Source organism: Camellia sinensis, unplaced genomic scaffold, assembly GCF_055761805.1.
Source record: "Camellia sinensis isolate YWXY unplaced genomic scaffold, ASM5576180v1 Unanchor12, whole genome shotgun sequence".
Lineage (NCBI taxonomy): Eukaryota > Viridiplantae > Streptophyta > Magnoliopsida > Ericales > Theaceae > Camellia > Camellia sinensis.
The window spans coordinates 4,965,740-4,988,088 of NW_028128998.1; the positions used below are offsets into that span (position 1 = coordinate 4,965,740).

Genomic DNA, 22,349 nt, shown 5'->3' on the forward strand with positions numbered 1-22,349 from the left:
GTGTGCCCAGTTCGTTTGCATTGTCGTGCATCCTAAAAGCCGCGTGTTGTCACGTATTCCATGCAACATGCATTTTATACATCATTTGCATTTCAAAAACACAAAAAACACATGCATTGTCACGCATCATCGTAAATAGTTGCATTGTCATGCATCATTAGAACATAGTGCATACTGCATTGTCATGCATGTTTGTAAATATCCATTCCATTGCATATTTGTAGATATTGCATTGTAATTTGCATGCATTTATTGCATCACTTCCATTTATGGCTTGCGCCTTTCCTTGATTGAGCTTGGTCTGGTATGTGCCCATACTTCTCGTGTCGAAGCATAGTTCAGTGGACCGTTCTATGTTAGCCGCGGCTTGTACGTGTACATGTCTTTCCTAGGCAAGATTTGGTTTGGCTCGCGTGCCATATCTATTGCATTGTAGCTTGCATGCATCCACCGCATTACCTCCGCCTACGGCTTGCACCTTTCCATGTTGAGCTTGGTCCGGTATGTGCCCATACTTCTCGTGTCGAAACATAGTTCAGTGGACCGTTCTATGTTAGACGCGGCTTGTACGTGTACATGCCTTTCCTAGGCAAGATTTGGTTTGGCCCGCGTGCCATACCCACTGCATTGTAGATCGCATGCATTCATTGCATCACCTTCCATTTATGGCTTGCGCCTTTCCATGTTGAGCTTGGTCCGGTATGTGCCCATACTTCTCGTGTCGAAACATAGTTCAGTGGACCGTTCTATGTTAGACGCGGCTTGTACGTGTACATGCCTTTCCTAGGCAAGATTTGGTTTGGCCCGCGTGCCATACCCACTGCATTGTAGATCGCATGCATTCATTGCATCACCTTCCATTTATGGCTTGCGCCTTTCCATGTTGAGCTTGGTCCGGTATGTGCCCATACTTCTCGTGTCGAAACATAGTTCAGTGGACCGTTCTATGTTAGACGCGGCTTGTATGTGTACATGCCTTACCTAGGCAAGATTTGGTTTGGCCCGTGTGCCATATCCATTGCCACCTCCCCAGCATATCTATATATATATATTACATTGTAGTGTAATTATCGCATCCGGCATTAGAATCCTTGTCCTTTCTCCAGCGGGTCGTCTCCCCACTTGTGTCATTCCCCCCCAATACTTGTTCTTGCGTCCGTCTACATTACTCATAGTTCAGTAGACCGTTCTATGGTAGACAGACTTCTTACCTCCATCAATCTATTTGACATTTGTGTGGTTTCGAACCACTCATGGTTGGATCATGATTCAATTGCTTTGCATATAGTTTGCATTGTTTCAATTACAATGCATCTTCATTTGCATTATTTATGCATTGTTTTGTATATATTGCATATCATTTTGCATCCATTTTTGCATTGTCATGCATGTTGCTAACAACATCGTACCTACTGAGTTGTTTTCTTTGCAGGCACGATATTGGATGTACGGTTCATTTGAGGCTGGTGCAACCAGACAAACCGCACAGGTACTGTATCCTCCGAGTGAGACGTATCGAGAATTGCATAATTCTCTTACATCCTTTCTGCATTGTAGTGTAGTTTGGTGTATGCTAGCTTAAAATTGTCGCATGTATGCTTCATTACAGCTTTCTTTGCATGATCATAAGTTATGCTCGGCTTCGTGCATTGTCTTGCATTTTGCCCCTGCCTTCGGGCGCATATCTTGTTTGTCTTGCATATCTTGTTTGTCTTGCATGTTTGTCTAAGTCTTCGGCCTTGTCAAAAATGGGTCGTCTCTGGGCTTTGACATTCACTCCCGTCTTTGTTATGACTTTCGAGTTCTGTCAAAGAGGGGTAACTGTAGACACCCCATTTTTGACCGTCCTCAAGACTTGGACGTCACCATTGGAACACTTGGTGATTACCCTTGTTTGTATTCGTTTGGAGTTCCCGGAGGTCTCGGCTACGCGCTTTGCCTCAGGATCCCCAAAATCGACTGTTTAGTGTCTGGTTTTGCACCAAACACTTGTGTTTTGCCTTGGAGGGGCAGGGAATGCCTTGTGAGGCATCCCCACACATCACCGGCCATGGCCAGAGGCCACCGGCTGGTGTTTTGCTGCCATCGGCAATCTATATTGCCGGTCAGCATTCTTTGTTGCCGGTCGGCACTCCCTTTTGCCAAAATGGCATTTTTGGGCAGCCGACTACTGTTCATCTGCTTTTGAAGATATTTTATTACAGCTGTCTTGCATTTGGCTCCCCTCCATACACGTGTATGGAGGGATCTCTCTCTTTAGAAGCTTGTCTTGTAAGCTTTACAAGACAAAAAGCTCTATAAGAGGAGCCCTCCTCTCCCTTGTTTTAGGTTAGAGATTTTAGACAGCCATATTAGGGTTTTGAGTTCTAGGGTTAGGATTGATACACATTCTATCTCTATACCTCTCTCTCTTTTTACCTTTGTGTGTGTTTAAGTGTGTTTGTGTCTTACTATTGCACACAAACACATAGTGTTTCACCTTTTCTTGGTTCCTTGAAGAACCAGAGGTTGTTCTTGGTGTTCTTGGGTGGTTATGAGCTTGAAGAACCAGCTGGTCCACCATTTGTGAAGAAAGTCAACAAGGGTAAGAAACTAGTCCATTTATTCCCCATTTTTGCATTGTATTTTTACCTATCTTAAAATTGCTTTTGAGCTTGGTGTATAATATAAAAAATTTCTATTTTTAGGCCCTCTAAATAGTTTTTTTAGAGTGTTTTGTGGTTTGGAGGTGTTTGACCCCTCTTAGGCCTTGAGAGGCCCCATTTTGTGCTATTTTGTGTAAGCTCCGATACCTTGGTGTTTGGGCCTCCTCACCACCGAAATCTTGAGGGATTTCAGAGGTGAGGATGGTGCCTTGAGGTCCCAAGAAGGAGAGGGCCACCCCCTCTCCTTATTGTCCTCGAAATGGACCATTTTTGGCCTCTTGAGGGAGCATCTAGCTAAGCTTCATGTTGACCATGCCTTGGTTGTTTTTTGTGCCTATTATATCATAATATGCCTCTGTTTATTGTTGGTTTTGGTACACCATGCATGCTTAGCATACCTATCTTGTAATGCCATGTTTAGGCGTTAACATGCCTTAGGTTGTAAACCTTTGTTCAAGCTTGTTTTGGGTCTAGTTTTGTGAAGCTCCTATGCTTATTTCGCCATGTTTAAGGTCTATCCATAGTTGTTTGGGTCGGCCATGGCATGCATCATATGTCCCCTTTGCATTTTGGCTTGTTGGCCTCAAGTGTGTGAGTGTGTAGCATGCACTACTTGCTTTATTCTAATGATTTGGCATCATTTATAGCATAATTTCAGTCCCTTTGACATGCTTGTATGCTTGCCTTTGGCACCTCTTTAATGCTTTGAAAGCTTGTGTAACATGCTCCATGTTTTGGCATTTGTGCATGCCTTTGAATTTAGGCCATTTGGATGCCATCTAAGTGATCTTTAGGCCTTGTCTTAATGTGCTAAAACTCTGTTTTGGTCAATAAGTTCATGCCATGTTTGGTCTTGCTAAGTGTAGTTCAATACTTCGTTAGTTTGTTTTGAATGCTTGGGCCATTTGTTGCATGTTTAGCCTATCTTGCTTGCTTGGTTTGTCACCATGTTCTCGCATGATTTTCAGAGCTTAGTACATGTTATTTGTCCATGATTGTACCCTCTTGAGGCAACCAGTTATATTCTATTTTCGCCCTCCGACGCCCGTTTTTCTCACTTCCGAGCTAATGTTGAACAACTTGGGCCTTTTTTCTTGAACTTTGAACCACATATTTGTGATGTACACACATGGGAGGATCCTAAAAGTTGGTGGCCGGCCACTAATGTTGCTTGACCCTTTTGACCCCCCCTAGAAGTGGCTTGTTGTCCCTCCTGTTTTACAGTTTCCAATTTTTTAACCACAGGGTTGTGTTGTACACACATGGGAGGACCCTAAAAAGTGGTGGTCGGCCATTAATTCAACTTGACCTTTTTGACCCCTAGCCAGCCGGCTAGGGAGGGTGGCCGGTCGGCCACCTAGAGCTCCAAAAACTGGTCGGCCATGTTCCTTGCAACACACACTTTACAGCTGTATAGCTGTATCCCCCAGAAAATATCTCAATCCGGGGGATATTTTGTGGGGGAAAACTTGCTTACTTTTCCCCCACCTTTTGCCTCCCTTTGCTTCCTCTTTTTTGTCCATATAACCAGCAGGTGGCATTGGTGATAGGGGTTAGAAAAATTGGTCTTCAAGCCTTGATACACAAATTTCCCCCTATCTCTCTCTTTCAAGCAAAAACCTCCAAGTCCTACACCACCATTTCTTCTACACCACCAAGCTCTACCACCACCACTCCATTCCAGCAGCAAGGGGAGGAATTCCAGCAGCTTAGGGTCATCAAAGTTGGTCCAAGAAGCAACAAAAGCATTGGCCTTCAAGGGTAAGTCCACTTTCCCTCTTTTCTAGCTCATTTTTGCAACATTTCTTAGCCATATATGCCTACTGTTTTGAGCTCCGACCAAAACTGAAAAGGTCATTTTTTTTTAGCTCATTTTCATGTCTCATTAAGGGCTCAACCCTGTTTGAGCCCCCCATCTTGCACTTGCTTCAATATTCTTCTTGAATGTCATTTTCTTGCATGATATTTTTAGCTTGTGTGTGATCTGTTTTGGAGCATGATGTAAACTGTAAGTAGGCTTATTTTGAGCCCCTCTTCAACATTGAAGAAGGGCTCATCACTGTTTGGGACCTCCATGTGCCACTTGTCTTTATATCCATCTTTTGGTCCCCATTCTTGCATGACTTGGCAGCCTATTGTGCTTCTATTTTTGGTCATTTTACAGAGCTAGAAAAGGTCTTATTTTGGTCCATTCTTCATGTTTCATTAAGGGCTTTTCATAGTTTGAGGCATCTTTTATACACTTCATGTTATATCTCTCTTTTAATCCCCATTTTTGCATGATTTGTTAGCCTATCTTGATTCCATTTTTGGACGATTTACAGAACTGAAAATAGTCTTATTTTGACCCCATATTAATGTTTCATTAAGGGTCTTTGGCTATTTGATGAATTTTTTGTATACTTTGTGTTTTAACCTCTTTTGGCCCCTATCTTGCATGGCATTTTGAGCATACTTGTATACTGTTTTGGGTCCGGCCATCAACTGTAAAATGCCTTATTTTTGGTCCCTCATCAGTATTTTAGAAGAGTCTTTTTATGTTTGGGCTTTTCATCTACCACTTCCTTCTTCGGCCACCTTTTGGCCCTTTTATTGCATAGGAGTGCAGCCATACCTGTGTTTGTTTTGGGGGTTTTTATAGTTCTGAAAAACATCATATTTTTGGCCCCTCTTCAATATTGTAGAAGGCCCCTAACCTGTTTGGGGTCAGCAGCTGTGAGTTGTTTCTTTGCCTCACATTTAGGGCCATTTTTGTATGCTTGTTCTGCCCTGTTTTTGTTTGCTGCTTGGCCATGATTTGAACTGAAAAAGTGCTTATTTTGGGGCTTCCTTGCTTCTTTCTTTTCATTGCATGTCCATATTGTGCATGTTTGGTATAGTTATAGGCCATTTCGGGTGCCAAAATTCATATTTCGGGACTATTCCATGCATCGGGTGTATTTTCGTCTCATTTCGGGGCTGTTTTCCCCACATTTCAGTGCTGAAATTCCATTAGCATGTTTGCATATCATTTTTCATGTCATTTGCATCGCGTATGCCATTGCCTCGGTTTGCGTGCCTGTGTGCACGCATTTCGAGGCACTTCATTTTCATCCATCGGCCACTTATGTGAGTGTGGCTGAGGCTCTCTCATGTTAGTGTAAGCCCATATCATATTTCCATGTCATTTGCATTGCGTATGTCATTTTCTCGGTTTGCGTGCCCGTGTGCACGCATTTCGAGGCATCTCATTTTCATAGCATTGTGCATGCTAGGCTGTATCTTAGTTGCATTCATGCATGTCATGCATTTTGCATCGTGTTCGGGATAGGGGTTAGCCCGGGCACGGGAAACGAGGTGCATTTCGTACTCCGAGTGACGGAATGTATCTCAATTCCCCAGTCACCGACACTCCGGATCATCCATGATGGGGTTAGGTCTTGTTGTGTTTTCATGTGCATTCATCCCATATTAAATTGTGCAATTCGACTCCTCGGCCATCATGCCTCGATGTGCGTGATTGGTGGCACGAGGATCGAGGTATGCATATATTTGTGAAAATACATTGCTATGCCCCTTTCCTGCTCTCTGTTGCAGCAAAATGAAGAATCAGCAACTTTTCGGAGTCTGGCACGCATTCCAAGAATAACTGCTAAACAAAGGCTAATTGGGGCATCCCGGTGGATTTCCGCGCAAGGCAGCCCAGACATGCATCATTCATCAGAAGCAAGGCAGTCCCTGGCTTGCACGCCAGTTTTACAGTTTTCTTAGCTAATTTGTTAATTAATTAGGAATTTGTATATTATTCGGACTGTAATATTTGGACTGTAATATTCTTTTATTCGGGACTGTATATTTATTTGGACCCTCTGCGCGAGGGCACAACTGTAATAAGTGTGCGTGTGTGTGTTGTATGTCTTCCAACCCAACGTCTTTCTCCCTTTTATTTATCCGCTTATGGTGGTTAGATTAGGGCATATTTCAATTAGCATACAGTATGATAGCATGTTTGCATCATTCATCTGTTTTGCATGCACCGGGCTCGGCGCATCATACTAACTGCATTGTACTTTCAATTCCAAATTGAATACATGTTAGTTGTAGCATTTCATATGCCATGTTTAGAATAGCCGAGCCTGCTATAGTTTGCATTTTTGCATGTGTTGTATTAGGCATTTCTGTATATTTAGGATCACGCATGATTTCTAATGTAGTCTCTGTTTTTGGCTTGGAGTACCCGGTAAGTTTTATGCTTTAGCATCCTTGCATGCGTGTGAGTGACTGCCATGATAGCATGCTTACCATGAGGCTATTTGCTTATGTGATATAACTGCCTGAATGCCTGTGGGTGAAGGTTAGGTTAGTTGGATTGGAATAAATCATCAAATGTTTGCTTTAAGCCCACTAGATAGTGGCAAAACCATTGTTTTCTAAGCCCACCCGAGGGTGGCAAAATCTGCATTTTAAGCCTACCTGCGGGCAGCATCATCAAACCATCTTTCAAAAACAAACATGAAATGTTTTGTTCCAATGCAGGCGACTCAGTCTATACTTGTATGCTGTGCGCATCACATAGTAACCTAGGCCAATAACCGGAATAAGAACATGCAATGTTTTCAAAAATAGATATCATGGTTAGTAGAGGCCGGTCTCTGAGCGGGTGAGCGGGGGTGCTCACAAAGTGACCTTCCCCAATCGTACCCAAGTTCCCGAGCCGATGCAACTTTGGTGATGACGGACACGTGGCCTTTGGCACCGAGTCAGGGTTTCCTAAATTTCCCATTATAAAATATTTAAGTGGCGACTCTGTATCTGGCAAAGCAGTCCATGTTTGGCACTTCTTTCAAAAATCTGTTTTCTCAAAACGATTTGCCGGATTTGGACTCTTTGGTTCAGACTTAGAACCGTGACACAAATCGAGTCCGAGCTGTAGCGAGGTCCCCCGCGGGCTTGTTACAGTTTCTGGCGACTCCGCTGGGGATTTAGAGAACTTGACTCGAACTCATGATATCTGTTTTTGACTATACTTGTGTGTCTCTTTGCATTGCATTTGCATTGGTGCGCCTAGGACACCGTGTTTGCCATCTGCTATTCCTGAACGGTTTGCCGGAGGCTTGTCTTGTCAAGGCATGACCATAAGGCTGACCGGTTGTGGGCTCTGCCAGTATGGGAACACAAACCCCGGTTTTACCGGGGCACCCTCTTTGACCATTCGACCTAGTGCATATTCAGATCCATAGTGACCATTCCAAACTAGGACAGGTTGCTTACCCGTTTATAGGTTGTTCGAAACCGCTGCGTGCGTAGTGAACCCCTAGCTCCTGACAAAATAGGACAGGGAAACCCTACCCCAACATAGGGGTGTTTTGGCTCTCACTTATCTATTATGTGCTTTAGAGTGCGTCTCTACAAGAATGCATGTATCAGTATATGAGTTTGGGCATTAGGCCTGCGGGCATCAGTTCAGTATTGTCAGTATCAGGCCTGCGGGCATCAGTCAGTATTCGAGAATCAGTTATCTGCAGGTATCAGATTCAGTTTTGAGGGACAGTGATATAGGGATAATGATCAGTGTTTGAGGACAGTGTGTATTCAGCTTATCGACTGTGTGTTGTTATGCCCGACTGTGTGTCATGCATTTACTTTACGCTGTTATGCTGTCCGTTTATCTGTTTATTTATTTCCTTATTGCTTTATTTATCTTTTGTCTAGGGCAGTTCTAGCACAATTGCTTCAAACCCAGCAGATACCCCCCAAGCACTTTGGACACGAGGTCGCCGACTCAATCAATCTGAGGATCTAATTGACGGACAGCCAGTGTTCCACTCTCTACCTCCTGTTGTCAAAAAAAGGCAGAGGAAGCGCAGTGTATCGAAACAGAGATCACCAGAACAGTGGTTTCCCCCATCAGTGGACAGTCGGATTGAGATCCCCATTGTTGCTGTAGAGATAGATCTGCCAGTAGTTCAGATAGATCAAAACAGTATGGCAGCACCAACAGGAGTTGAGGAGATGATGCGCCAAATGCAAGAAACCATGCGGGCCATGCAGCAGGATGCCGTTCGCCGAGATGAACTCGCCAAGCAACAGGCCGAGATTATAACCCAGCAGGCTGAGCTGATTACCAGACTGCAACAATAGAATGCAGCATCTGCTTCACACCAAGTGCCTCCTCCGGCAGGGGCTCCATTACCTGAGCAGACACCTGCTGTTCAGAACGCTCCTCCAAACACCCAGAATACTGTGCCGACTATCCAGAACCTACAAAAGGACACGAACCTCCCAATGGGGCCAGCTCCGCCCCCGCTTCCGCCACAACTGTCCAAGGCCAATACAACCAATCATCCAGACTCCCCCTTTGAGTTTGAGATTGACCACACAGCTCTGAAATTGAGCAAACTTGAGAAGCACTTCAAGAAATCGCAAGGGGTGAAAGCTATTCCGGACATCGGGGATGGATATACCGATGTAGCTGTGACATTGCCCGATAGGTTCAAAATGCCGCAAATCGACCGCTTTGACGGGTCCGGGGACCCCATGGTTCACCTTCGGCTATTTTCAGACATTCTGAGGCCAATGGGCCTGACTAGACCTCAGAAGCTCTCATTATTTGGCCGGACTCTGTCAGGTGTGGCCACCCACTAGTACGCAAAGCTAGAGGATGAGGTCAAAAGAAATTGGGATGAAATGGCTGAGGCCTTTGTCGCACAATACTCATATAACACCCAGATCGAGATTACTACTCGTGATCTCGAGACGACAAGGCAGGAGCCCAAGGAAGCCTTTTCTGATTTTGTAACCCGGTGGAGGGCAAAGGCGTCGATGATGACCTTGAGGCCCACCGATAAAGATCAAATCCGGATGATTGTGCGCAATCTCCAACCAAAGCTGATGCAAAGAATGATTGTAATCTCCTTCCCCACCTTTGCAGATTTACACGAGATGGGGGTGCAAATTGAGGATGCCATGAAACAAGGTCTGATAGACCAAGACCGGGAGCAACCCCGGAGAACATTCAACTGGAACAACAATGCGGGCCCGAGTGGCGCCGCGACTGCAAGAGGTATAGAGGTGAGCATGGTCACCACCATTCCCCCTCCCCTTCCAAGGCCCATGGCGGCTACACCTTTCTCCGGCGCGTCCGAAAGCAACACACAAACCACCAGATTCCAACCTCGGGGCCAAAGAAACTTCACTCCACTATACATGCCCCTGACCAAAGCTCTAGGGGTGTTGATCAGGAAAAAACATTTGAAACCCCTGGAGCCGAAGCCACTGCCGAACCCACTCCCTCCCTCTCATGACCCATCAAAGTACTGCGCATATCACCAACAACACGGTCACGACACCGACCGTTGTTACAGATTGCATCATGAGATCCAGGATCTTATTGACAAACAGGTGATTGCGCCTCCCGACAAACCCAATGTCACAACCAACCCTCTCCCACCACATAACCAAGCTCCCCCTCCCAACAGAATCAATTTTATCCAAACTGGGGTCGCATCTTACGATCCTAGTATCTATATCACCCCATCCCACCTACCCAAGCCGGAGGTGTTCCTCCCCGATTGCACTGACTTCTTATGCATGGTGGACATCTCCAAAATCCAACCAGAGCCGATGGTGGTGACCGTCGAAGAAGGGGCAGGGCAGATTTCGGGGGAGAATGAGATTGTTGAATCTGGGGCTGAACAGAGTTTTGCTGGGGGAGCCTATAATCCGAGCGAATACATCCTATCAACGAGCCAGATTGGGTTGGGCATAGAATTGCCAAAGACGGGGGAACTGTGTGTAATCCAGGGAGATGGATTCAGGCAAGGGGCAGATGATCTGACAGCTATAGAGGAAGACTTCGCCAACCTGCAATTTTTCGATGACCAGGAACCAGGGGATTCGGCAATCAACTGGTTCGACTATGAGGAATCGGTGGAGGCCACTGGATGGCTCGAGGATCAACCAGATGAAGTGGGGGAATCCCAACCAGAACAGAGCCCGGCAGGGGCAGGAGTATCAGCTGTGGCCGGAATGGCCGGAAGTCAAGTTGTATCGCTGGAGAGCGCCGGTGCTAAGAATTCCGCTCGAGACTTGGGCATTATGGATATAGGAATTGTTGAAAAACCAGCTGTACTGACGCAGCTGGAACAAGAAAAGTTTGAGTATGCCGAGAGAATTAGGAAAACAAAGGGCCCTGAGGGGACTGAGAGTGCTGTGTGCACGAAGATAGAGAACGCTGCGAGCGTATGGACGGAAAGCACTGCAAGTGCGAGTGGACTGGAGCCAGACAGGTGTCTGTTGGCTGCCAGCGGAATGTGGTGGGAAGACGACGACTTATGACTTTCCCACACCGACGAAGACTGGGGAAGTGGCCAACCGGATGACACTTGGTATCTTGATGAGGTGGATCACATGACGAGAAATGGGCGGTACTTCAAGCCCCCACACCTAGACCAACCCGAGGCATTCGGGAAAGACAAAGAAGCCGAAAGGCAAAAGGAGAAACAGATTGAGGAGGAAGTTGTGCTGAGGCAGCTAAAGAAGATACAGGCAGACATCTCCATCTGGGGACTGCTTATGGCTTTGCGGGTACATAGGCAAGCTGTTTTAACTGCTATGGACAAATCCAAACTCTCCATCGATACTACACCAGAGCAGCTGGTTGGGCTGGTCTTCCCAGGAGGAGGTTCCCCGGCATTGACCTTTTCAGACAAGGAATTACCGCCTGAGGGCATAAATCATAACAAACCTCTCTACATTTCCGTGGAATGTAGAGACAAGTGGATACCGGTGGTACTTGTTGATACCGGGTCCGCTATTAATGTCTGCCCGACCAGAACAGCATATGCAATCGGGTTGAAACCCGCGGATTTTGTGCCGACCACGCAGGTAATCAGAGCCTACGACAACACTAGCAGGGAAGTGATGGGGACTGTCAAGATCCAGACCCAGGTTGGTCCAGGACAACACAACATCGAATTTCATGTCTTGGACGTTCCCGCAACCTTTAACCTACTTTTGGGGCGACCGTGGTTGCACCAAGTCAAGGCAGTCTCTTCCACTCTACATCAGATGCTGAAGTACCCTCACGGGAAGGGGGTAGCAATTGTTTTTGGGAATTCATCGATCCATCCGCCGCCGGAAGTGTCCAAACCAGTATTGGAAATCGAGCACGGCACTGAGGATGTGTTTTTATCCGGGTTCACTTTGGCTGAGGCTCGAGTGGTACAGAATATCATGGCTGTGAATGAGGGAATGTACGTCAGTGCTCAATCCGTCTACCTCATGAACAAGCTACAACACATCCCCGGAATGGGATTGGGAAGGAGTGGCCGGAAGGGCGTCTCAGCATTGGCCGAAGTGCCACACAACCCTCACACCTTTGGACTGGGTTATCTGCCTACCAAAGAGGACTGGGTGAGGAAAGGAAAGGAAATGGCCGGAAGAGCCAGAGCTAAGCAGGCTGGGAAGCCTTTCGAATTAATGCATAGGCCCATCTGGGGTACCCTGAACGGACGCTTCGTCCGGGAGGGAGAAGATTTTCCATTTTGCGGCTTCCCAGAACCATGGCTGAACGCGGAGAGGAAGCGCGTGCCTGGTTTCGAAATCTTCTTCGACTTGCAATTATCCGAGGATGACGTTGCCAAAGTGCAGACAGACCCACCAGCTGAGGTTGAACAGAGCAAGGCAGTGCAGTCTGAGGATGTTGAACATGAGATGGGGGTAGCGCTGGCGAGTCTACTCTCAGATCCTTCGATCGACCAAATGTGCTTGGGGGATAACTCCTCGGTTTCCATGATTGGGGATAAAACGGCTGCGGGCCTTCCAGCGACTATCTTGGATGCATCTATCGCACCCTCTCTCATATGGCAATACGAAGAGGGATTCTTATCCAGCAGTACCGGGTCAGGTAGTGAGCCAGAATCTGATTCCACCGAGTCCTGTGAGTCGAAATCAGGTTCCAGCTCGACTGAGTCTGAGTCTGGTAATCCTGGGGGTGATAACCCGGATACCACAGTTATGTCCAGGTCGTCTTTCTCTTTTTCATTTGAGTCTAATGTAACCGAGATTTCAGATGATTTGGATGAGCTTAATGAGAATCAGGTGACTGTGGTTTCTGAGTACTTCTCTGTGCCCTTAATTTATTGCTTAAACTCAGACTTTCAAAATTTTGATAAAAACGACGAGGACGAAATTCCTCCAGTTTTGCAACGTTTGATTGAGCAGGAGCAGGAGAGATTTGTCAAACCCTTAACTGATGAAATCATTACCGTGAACATTGGTACTGAGGAGGACCCGCGACTGGTCCAGATCGGGTCCACGCTGTCTTCGGAGGAACGCGAGCGCTTAGTCGCTTTACTAAAAGATTTCAAAGATGTTTTCGCGTGGTCCTACGAAGACATGCCTGGGATCGATCCTGAGATTGTACAGCATCAGATCCCCCTTGACCCCGAGGCCCGACCTGTCAAGCAAAAACTCAGAAGGATCCGCCCCGACTGGGCTCTCAAGATTAAGGAAGAGGTCACCAAGCAGATCGACGCAGGCTTCCTGCAGGTATCCGAATATCCGACTTGGTTGGCCAACATCGTTCCAATGCCGAAGAAGGACGGCAGGATCCGGGTATGCGTGGATTTCAGGGATTTGAACAGAGCTAGTCCGAAGGACGACTTTCCCTTACCGCACATTGATGAGTTAGTGGACTTTACGGCAGGGCATGCCTTACTTTCATTCATGGATGGCTTCTCAGGGTACAATCAGATAGTGATGGCACCAGAAGACAGAGAAAAGACTGCATTCACCACCCCGTGGGGAACATACTGCTACCGGGTAATGCCGTTTGGGTTGAAGAATGTCGAAGCTACTTATCAATGGGCCGTGACCACAATATTACACGACATGATCCACAAAGAGGTTGAGGTGTACGTGGACGACATGATTGTCAAGTCCAAGGAAAGAGAGGGCCACTACACCGCCTTGTAAAAGTTTTTCCAAAGGATCAGAGAATTTCGGTTGCGGCTAAATCCTCAGAAATGTACTTTCGGTGTCACAGCAGGGAAAATGCTGGGGTTTCTGATTACACAAAGGGGCATCGAGGTCGACCCTTCAAAGATTAAGGCCATCTTAGAAATGCCACCACCAATGACTGAAAAGGAGGTGCGAGGCTTTCTGGGTAAAATGCAATTCATAAGACTGTTTATCTCAAAATTAACCTTGACTTGTGAACCATTTTTTGGTCTATTGAAGAAAGGCAAGAAGTTCCAGTGGGACAACCGATGTCAAGCAGCTTTCGAACAGATCAAAGAATATTTGCAGAACCCGCCCGTGTTGTCACCACCAGAACTGGGGAAGCCGTTGATATTGTACCTTTCGGTAACTGAGACTACAATGGGCTGCATGCTCGCACAAGAATCGGAAGATAAGGTGGAGAAAGCCATCTACTATCTGAGCAAAAAGATGTTGGATTATGAGACCCGCTACACTCCACTCGAGAAAGCTTGCTTAGCCTTGGTATGGGCTACCAGGAAGCTGCGGCACTACTTGTTAGCTCACTCCGTAATGTTGGTTTCACGATTGGATCCAATCAAGTACCTTTTCGAGAAACTGGCACTTACGGGTAGGCTAGCTCGTTGGCTGCTGTTGCTCTCCGAATTTGATCTGAAATATGTGACGCGCAAGTCAGTTAAGGGAAGAGCAGTGGCAGAGTTCTTGGCCGACCATCCAGCGAAAGGAGGTGAAGCAGTCGAGTATTCATTCCCAGATGAAGCCATTTTGCATATCGACGACGAATATTGGACGATGTACTTTGACGGAGCATCAAATCAATACGGATATGGGATAGGAGTGTTGCTGATAGCACTCGACAATTCCCGTATCCCTCTAGCCTTCAAACTCCGATTCAAAGTCTCGAACAACGAAGCTGAATATGAGGCGTGCATTGCCGGCCTAGAAGCGGCCCTAGAACTAGGGGCAAGACGGTTGGACGTCATTGGGGATTCAAACCTGGTTGTATCTCAAGCAAACGGAGATTGGAAAGTCAAGGAAGAAAAGATGATGATGTACCACCAGATCTTGGATTTGCTAATCCCTCGGTTTGAAAAGCTAAACTTCGCTCATCTTCCAAGAGAGAACAACAGGTTCGCAGATTCTTTGGCAACTCTATCTTCTATGATAGACATCCCGTTTGGAATCCGGATGCGTCCAGTCGTCATTGACCAGAAGTTTGCACCAGCCTACGAGTCGATTGCTGCCATAGATGAAGTTCAGGACGAAAACCCCTGGTATTATGACATCTGGAATTTCTTGGAAAAGGAAGTATACCCGCCAGGGGTAAATGCCAAGGATAAAAGGGCAATCAGAAGAATGGCCGTTCAGTTCATCATCTGTGGGGGAAAGCTGTATAAAAGAGGCCATCTGGGAATGCACAAGCTCTGTGTAGAAGCTGAAGAGTCAAAGCGCCTGATGGAGGCCATCCACGGAGGAGAATGTAGTGCACACGTGAACGGGGTAATGCTGGCACGGAAGATCCTCAGACAGGGTTACTACTGGTCCACCATGGAGGAGGATTGTATTAGTTTCGTTCGGCGATGCCACAAGTGTCAGATCCATGCAAACCGCATGAACATCCCGCCGTCAAAGCTGTACAACATGACTTCGCCATGGCCATTTTCAGTCTGGGGAATCGATGTGATCGGGGCTGTCACCCCGAAGGGATCAAATGGGCATGAGTTCATCCTGGTTGCGATAGATTATTTCACGAAATGGGTCGACACCCAATCATATGCGGTGTTGAAGGCGTCACACGTCGCAAAATTTATCAGAAACAACATCATCTGTCGCTACGGGGTCCCAAACGAGGTCATCTCAGATAATGGTTCCCACTTCAAGAAGGAAGTGATAGACTTGTTGGAGAAATACACCATGGCTTTTCATAAGTCATCTACATACCGGCCGCAGACCAACGGAGCAGTCGAGGCCGCCAACAAGAATATCAAACACATACTGTAGAAGATGGTGGAAACCTACCGGGATTGGCCAGATAAGCTGCCATTTGCTCTGTGGGGCTACAGGACTTCAATCAGAACTTCTACCGGGGCGACTCCGTATTCATTGGTTTATGGAATGGAGGTCGTTCTACCTATTGAGATTGAGGTTCCGTCGTTACGAGTATTGGCCGAGTGTCAAATAGCCGAAGCAGATTGGCAGCAGAGCAGATTTGAGGAACTCATGCTTTTTGATGAAAGAAGACTGAAAGCACTGTACCATGTCCAAGGCTATTAGCGCAGAATTGCCTGGGCTTTCAACAAGAAAGTTAAGTCCAGGAATCTAAAGGAAAGAGATTTGGTGCTCAAGGACAACCGAGCTCCCATTCACGACCCAAGGGGCAAGTTCAGACATAATTGGACTGGTCCCTACATCATCAAAGCTATCTGGTCAGGTGGAGCTGTGGTTCTGATGGATCTAGATGGCTTGGAGTTCTCACAACCGATCAATATGGACAAGTTGAAGAAATATTATCCTTGAGAGGCTCGCTAGGCCGAAAACCCGAAAGGGCGACCTAGGCAAAAGTTAGAGCACAAAAATTTGGAAATATAAAAACTGAGCTCGCAAGGTCGAAAACCCGCAAAGGGCGGCCTTCGCAAAAGTTAGAGCGCAAAAGGAGAGCGAAAATACCCGAGCGAACCTGAGCCTGAACTACGTAAGGCTTGATTCCCATCTTTGGGATACGTAGGCAGCTTCACCTTGAAGTTCAGCCACAAACTTTTCCCCGATCAACTTTGTCCATTTTGGCCATCTCAGTCATCTTTATCCATCAGCATTTATCGTGATCTCCGGTACAGTGCTATTCAGACTAGGGGCAACTTTCCGTTGCCACGACGGTGCAGCATCATTCAGACTAGGGGCAACTTTCCGCTGCCATGCAGTGCCGCGGTACTCTTCAAACTAGGGGCAACTTTCCAGTTGCAGGGATCTGGGGTTGTGCATCTCAGTGACAGATCTTAGGCGTGTCCAATTCTGATCCACAATCGAAAATAGTTTTGAAAAGTTTTAGTAAAGGTTGACTTTGTTCAAATTAATCTCTTTACAACTGAGACCATTTTTGGACCAAAGCGGAAAATTTTCAGTACCACAACCTTCAATTTCATTGATTTCAAAACAGAGTTCTCCTGCTCTTGCATACATTTGAAATTGCTTTTTATTACATTCATAACTGAGAAAACTTGAAAGTACTAATAAAGCAATAAACTTGGGGCATAGTCGAGTCAAACATCCCTGCTCCCCCTCCCAGAGCTGGTCGAAGCCTCCGACGCCAAGCTAGGCCCAACCTGTGCCTCCTCGTTGAGCCAGTCTAAGCACTCGTCTGACAAAGTGCAATTGAAAGTGGGAGCTGGAGCCAGAAGTTCTCTAGTCCTCCATGCTGTGGCATATCGCGCAAGTTGTGCGCCTCGGACAGGGAAAGCAGCCGGGTACTCAATCCCCTCTGGTGGGCAAATCTGATCATGACCGAACTGGCGCAGGAACCGGAACGGGAAGTAAAACACACAGTGGGTCAAACCAATCAACTGGATCCCGATCAGCTGGGACATGCTATAGCTCATTGCCGGGAGATTAAGCCAAGGACAACGCCAAGCAATGCTATCTGCAGACAAATTGTACATCCAGTCAAACCACCACCTTTCATCAAGGGCATTGACTAGGTGCTGTCGAAAGAAATAGCCTCTAGCTGAGTAGGCCGGGCAAGAGTCCACGACCTGTAATTTGTCCATTAACCATACCTGGGGAGGGATGAAAAATGAGAGAATAAAGAACAGAGAGATGTATGATGAGAGAAAAGTAAGACAAGGGTTTTGTGAGAAAAACCGAGCCTGAGGGCCGAGTGATGTGAGCAAATACATATGTAAGATGGGGTGGGAAACACTACCTGCAGCAGCAGTGGACTCCCGGCAAATCTAGTCGTCTCCCGGCGATGAAAAGCATCCAAGCCCATCAACGTCTCAGCCAAGGTCATGGCAATGCAACTCTTCCCTTCTCTCAAACCTTGGGCAACTTCGATCAGACGAATGCTAGCTCCGCCGAAGCCCGAGGAAAGCAGAAAGTGGGACAACAAGCACAAGCAAAGGGCGTGTTGCCAAAAACCTTGCCAATAATGGTTGCTGCGGTCACCGGCGTCAAAAAAGCGATGGATCAGACCAAGGATGTCCAGCCCTCCATTGCAGGTCAGAGATCGAGCATCATGCGCGGTGAGTCCGCACATCCGCCCCAAAGCCTGGGCATGACCGAAGCGAATCTGATGTAAGATCTCTTCAAGACCTTCCGATTCCATCAAAACATGAAAATCTTCAAAAGTCGAACATACCTCTTGCCCGCCGAAGCTAAAGACGTGCGTCACCGGGTTCCAAAACCTCGCCGCGGCATGGAGTAAAGGAAGGTGCAACGGAGTGCGGCTTAGCGTGAACAATGCATTCAAGCCGAAACCCCGGAAGTTCAGCTTTTCGGAGCCATCTAAAGAAGCGATCCAAGCCGTAAGGTTTTCAGCAAGAAAAGCCTCCATTTCTGATGCAAAACTGAGGTGAATTGAATCAACCATGGGGCTGGGGCTTTTAAAGAGGGGAGAACACTATTCAGGGGGACACGTGTCAAAAACTGGATGGCTGCAGGAACAAGTGGCCGGCCGGCCACCTTTTCTGGCTGGCCGGCCATTCTCTTTTTGAAAACTGGCCGGCCACCTCCTCCACTCAATAAAATTGGCCGGCCGGCTCCCAAAACTGGCCGGCCATGCTCCAGTGTATCCCTTTGGCCCTGTTTTACCCTCTAAGGGAAAGTTTCAAGCATTTCCATGCAATAGGTGAGTCAAAGGCCTTCATTTCCCTCTGTTTCGAATGCGTTCCTTCGTCCAAATCGTCCGGAGTACACTTTGTGTTGTTGAGTTTTCTTTATCGAGTTGTTGTTTTGATTATCGAGTTGTCGTTTTGCTTATCGAGTTGTTTGTCGAGCTATCGTGTTTTGTGTTTTTGAGTCATTGCTCTCTGTTTAAGCAATCTTTGTTAAGTCTTTTTTTATTTGCGTTGTCAACGTTATTGTATTTTGTTTATCGAGTTGTAAACTTACTAAGATTCTGTTATATCTTAGAAAGTTAGGTTGTTGCGTCGGTTCACTACCTGACTGGGCAAAATGCACAATACACGTTTCCATTCAATCTCATTTTGGTGCAAAATGATGCGATACGATGCTAAGTGTTTAAAATACAATACTTTTTTTCAAAAAAACTGTTTAATCCCATCATGCCTTGCTTGTTACAACATTTTACAGACTAAGGCAAGTTTTACAGAAAATAAACTGCCTAATAATGTACAAATGTGCTACAACTACTAGCAAAAAGATAAATAAAACAGGAAAACAGACGCGTCTGTGCTCTCAGGAGCGGGGATGAGAAGCCCTCCTCGTCCTCTTCTGCGGGACAACCTCTGCATCACCATCGTCATCCGGGTCGGAGCTGTCGTCCTCAGGATCCCCCTCAGCTTCGTCTCCACTCCCGGAACCAAGACCGGAGCCCCCCTCCTCAGCAGATGTCTCTGACTGACGATCTGTGGCCTCCTCCTCCTCCTCCTCATCGGGCTCCGCCTCTACAACGTGTGCCCTGCGCCTGCGGGAGGACCCTCCTCGAGCTCCTCGGAAAGGCCTGGAAGGCCCAGCTCCTCGGAAAGGCCTGGATGGCCCCGCTCCCTGAAAAGGCCTGGATGGCCCCGCTCCATGAAAAGGCCCAGATGGCCCAGCTCCCCAAGAAGACCCAGGTGGCCTGGCCGGCGGCTGAGCGTACATCGGGGGCATCTGAAAATAAAGAGTCCAATTCAAATACATCAGTCCAAATGTGTACATCAGATGCAGATACAAGCAGAAACTACATGAAATGAGTGCATGTAAACACAGTGTACAAGTGGGGTGTGTGTCAGATGTGCCCTACACAAGTAGCCTATCGATGCAGTAGAAATCAGCATGTCATCAGAAGTATGATAAATGCCAGAAAACTGAAGGGTACCTGAATGCCCGCGATAGACAACTATGCCTCCCTCCGCAGGACCATGCCCTCGAGTGTGGCCACCAATCCAACCACCTCCTCCACGTACTCTCGGGGTGGCTGCAAATATGAGCTCATAATCATCAGTGAATAAAGGAATGTCTAAATGTTTGAATGATGAATGAAAAACAGTGGAGCATACCAGTGGTGAGTCGGGATCAATGGCGTATCGATCACCGGGCATCGGAGGCTCTAACGGGATCAGAGTCAGAGAGGTGGCCCCATACTGCCATCCCATTAGCTCAGTCGGCATGTCTGGCCATCCAGGATGATAATAAGTCGGAGGAATCGGGGGAACCGGTCTACCCCCACCTCTAGATGTACCAGCCCTGCTGGTGGAAGGGGCGTCTGCAGCCCGAGCCCGGGCCTGGCCCGAAGATGGCGTACCAGCAGACCTCGTCATCGGGGTGCGAACTCCCGCCAATGGAGGCATCAAATATGTATGACGGTAAGTGGCGTAGTCCCCCTCCTTGAGATGTAACAGGGCATCACTACCCAGCATAGCGCCGACTATCTCCTGGTGAGAGAGCCTATCAGCAGTCCGCATACTGACTGGGGGTGCTGCAGGAGGGTCCTGAGAATCATACCCCCATACCTGGCGCAGAAAGCGCTCCCCCAGAAACCATGCCCTGCCAACTGGTCCTTCGAGCAGGACCCTGTACTGGGAGATGCCCGATCCTCCAGCATACTGAAATCGGAGACCATTACCCAAGGGTGCCCAAGGCTGCCATGTAATCTGCGGATAACAAGTGCATAAACCAATCAGAAATCAAGAATATGTGGAGCAAATCAAAGATGAAAATGGAAAAGAACTGAGGGTTCTGAAGTACCTCCGATGGGCGCACGGTGTCAAAATACTGTCGCAGATAAATGAGAGTCTCTCGGGGTCTCGGCCGGTGCGGGCCCTCGAATACCAGTGAATACGGGGTCATGAGGAGCCCTGCCACCTCCAACTCTGGGCCTAACGTCGGGAAGTATGCGTAGACCCATAACTGAGAAAAGCAGTGCAGAATGTAAGTACAAAGTGCTGAGAGTAAAATACAGACTGTAAAGTGCGCTGTGGGTGCAATGTACAAGTAATGAGGAGCAGAAATATAAATCAAGAGGACAGAAAGTACCTCCCAGGCTCTCCAATAACCGCCAAGTAAATCACCCTGCCCGCGGGAGGTCGCGCTCATATAGCAGTAAAGGGTAGCCAGGCCGGCGCCACCCCAGTCATATCGACTGACCTGTGATAGGTCAACCAGAGCGCTCAACAGATATAGCCCGACCGTATTCCCTCTATCGGCAAACAGAGTAGTCCCGAAGAGAAACATAAGGAAACCACGGGCATACTGCTTTGTCTCCTCAGGAGTCTCGGGCTCCATTTTCGCCCGCCAGAAGTGGGAAGAGAACCAAGTATACCGGACCCTCCCAGAAGCCCTGTCAACAGGCGGGCGAGCCCCTAGTAGATATATCCAGGCGGCCTCCCACTCGCCCATGTCCTCATCATAGGGAATGGACCAACCTCCTATGTCCAGGCCGGTCAATACCGCAAAATCCAGGGGGGTCATAGTCATGTCCCCAGTGGCAGAAAAATGAAAGGAGTTGGTGGTGTCCCACCATCTCTCCACCAATGCCGCCATCAGTGTCCTCCTGGCAGGACAACGTGATAACCCAATGCAGAAGGCCCCGAACCCTGCCAAGTCTACTAAATCCCGGACACCCTCCGGGAGCTCGGCATACCAATCCCTCGCGGCAGTGGAGCCATATCCCCGTACACTGCGAGAACCAACCTGCATTCAGAATGAATACACGTGTCAGAATAAAGTGAATGGGCTGTGTGCCAATGAAATGAATGGGCTGTGTGCCAATGAAATGAATGAGCCGTGTGTTCAGGAGTGAAGTGTATGAACTGTGTGTTCAGTATAAGCTACGTGCAAATCAAGTGTGGGCTGCGTGTTCACTATCAATCTGGGCTGCGTGTTCAGGAAATTAAAGTTTGGACTGCGTGTTCAACTTTCAATCAGTGTGGGCTGCGTGTTCACTATCAATCTGGGCTGCGTGTTCAGGAAATTAAAGTTTGGGCTGCGTGTTCAACTTTCAATCAGTGTGGGCTGCGTGTTCACTATCAATCTGGGCTGCGTGTTCAGGAAATTAAAGTTTGGGCTGCGTGTTCAACTTTCAATCAGTGTGGGCTGCGTGTTCACTATCAATCTGGGCTGCGTGTTCAGGAAATTAAAGTTTGGGCTGCGTGTTCAACTTTCAATCAGTGTGGGCTACGTGTTCACTATCAATCTGGGCTGCGTGTTCAACTTTCAACTAGTGTAGGCTGCGTGTTCACTATCAATCTGGGCTGCGTGTTCAGGAAATTAAAGTTTGGGCTGCGTGTTCAACTTTCAACTAGTGTGGGCTGCGTGTTCACTATCAATCTGGGCTGCGTGTTCAGGAAATTAAAGTTTGGGCTGCGTGTTCAACTTTCAACTAGTGTGGGCTGCGTGTTCACTATCAATCTGGGCTGCGTGTTCAGGAAATTAAAGTTTGGGCTGCGTGTTTAACTTTCAACTAGTGTGAGCTGCGTGTTCACTATCAATCTGGGCTACGTGTTTAGAAAATCGGAGTTTGGGCTGTGTGTTCTACTCTAAGTCTGTATGTGCTATATGTTCGCCATTCAA

The 22,349-nt window shown here is 47.4% G+C and overlaps 1 protein-coding gene across 1 annotated transcript; it reads right to left on the bottom strand.

Annotated features, from left to right (window-relative positions):
• Positions 1 to 18,901: 18,901 nt before the first annotated feature.
• LOC145814683 (protein MAINTENANCE OF MERISTEMS-like) lies at positions 18,902 to 21,461 on the bottom strand. The gene is made up of 5 exons (XM_082911665.1): positions 20,814 to 21,461; positions 20,526 to 20,687; positions 19,838 to 20,431; positions 19,657 to 19,755; positions 18,902 to 19,448 (listed from the first exon to the last, which is right to left on the bottom strand). Exons 1-4 carry the CDS (start codon positions 21,318 to 21,320, stop codon positions 19,678 to 19,680), a joined length of 1,341 nt encoding a protein of 446 aa, XP_082767791.1. The 5' UTR covers positions 21,321 to 21,461; the 3' UTR covers positions 18,902 to 19,448; positions 19,657 to 19,677.
• Between the last annotated feature and the right edge of the window lie 888 nt (positions 21,462 to 22,349).

Excerpts from the sequence above, each read along its gene's own strand:
- LOC145814683 (XM_082911665.1), bottom strand. The coding sequence starts at position 21,320 with ATGGCGGCATTGGTGGAGAGATGGTGGGACACCACCAACTCCTTTCAT. Across the intron at positions 20,688-20,813 it reads GTTATTGGAGAGCCTGGGAG|TTATGGGTCTACGCATACTT; the intron begins GTACTTTCTGTC and ends TGCTTTTCTCAG. Across the intron at positions 19,756-19,837 it reads TTGATCCCGACTCACCACTG|CCACCCCGAGAGTACGTGGA; the intron begins GTATGCTCCACT and ends TCATATTTGCAG.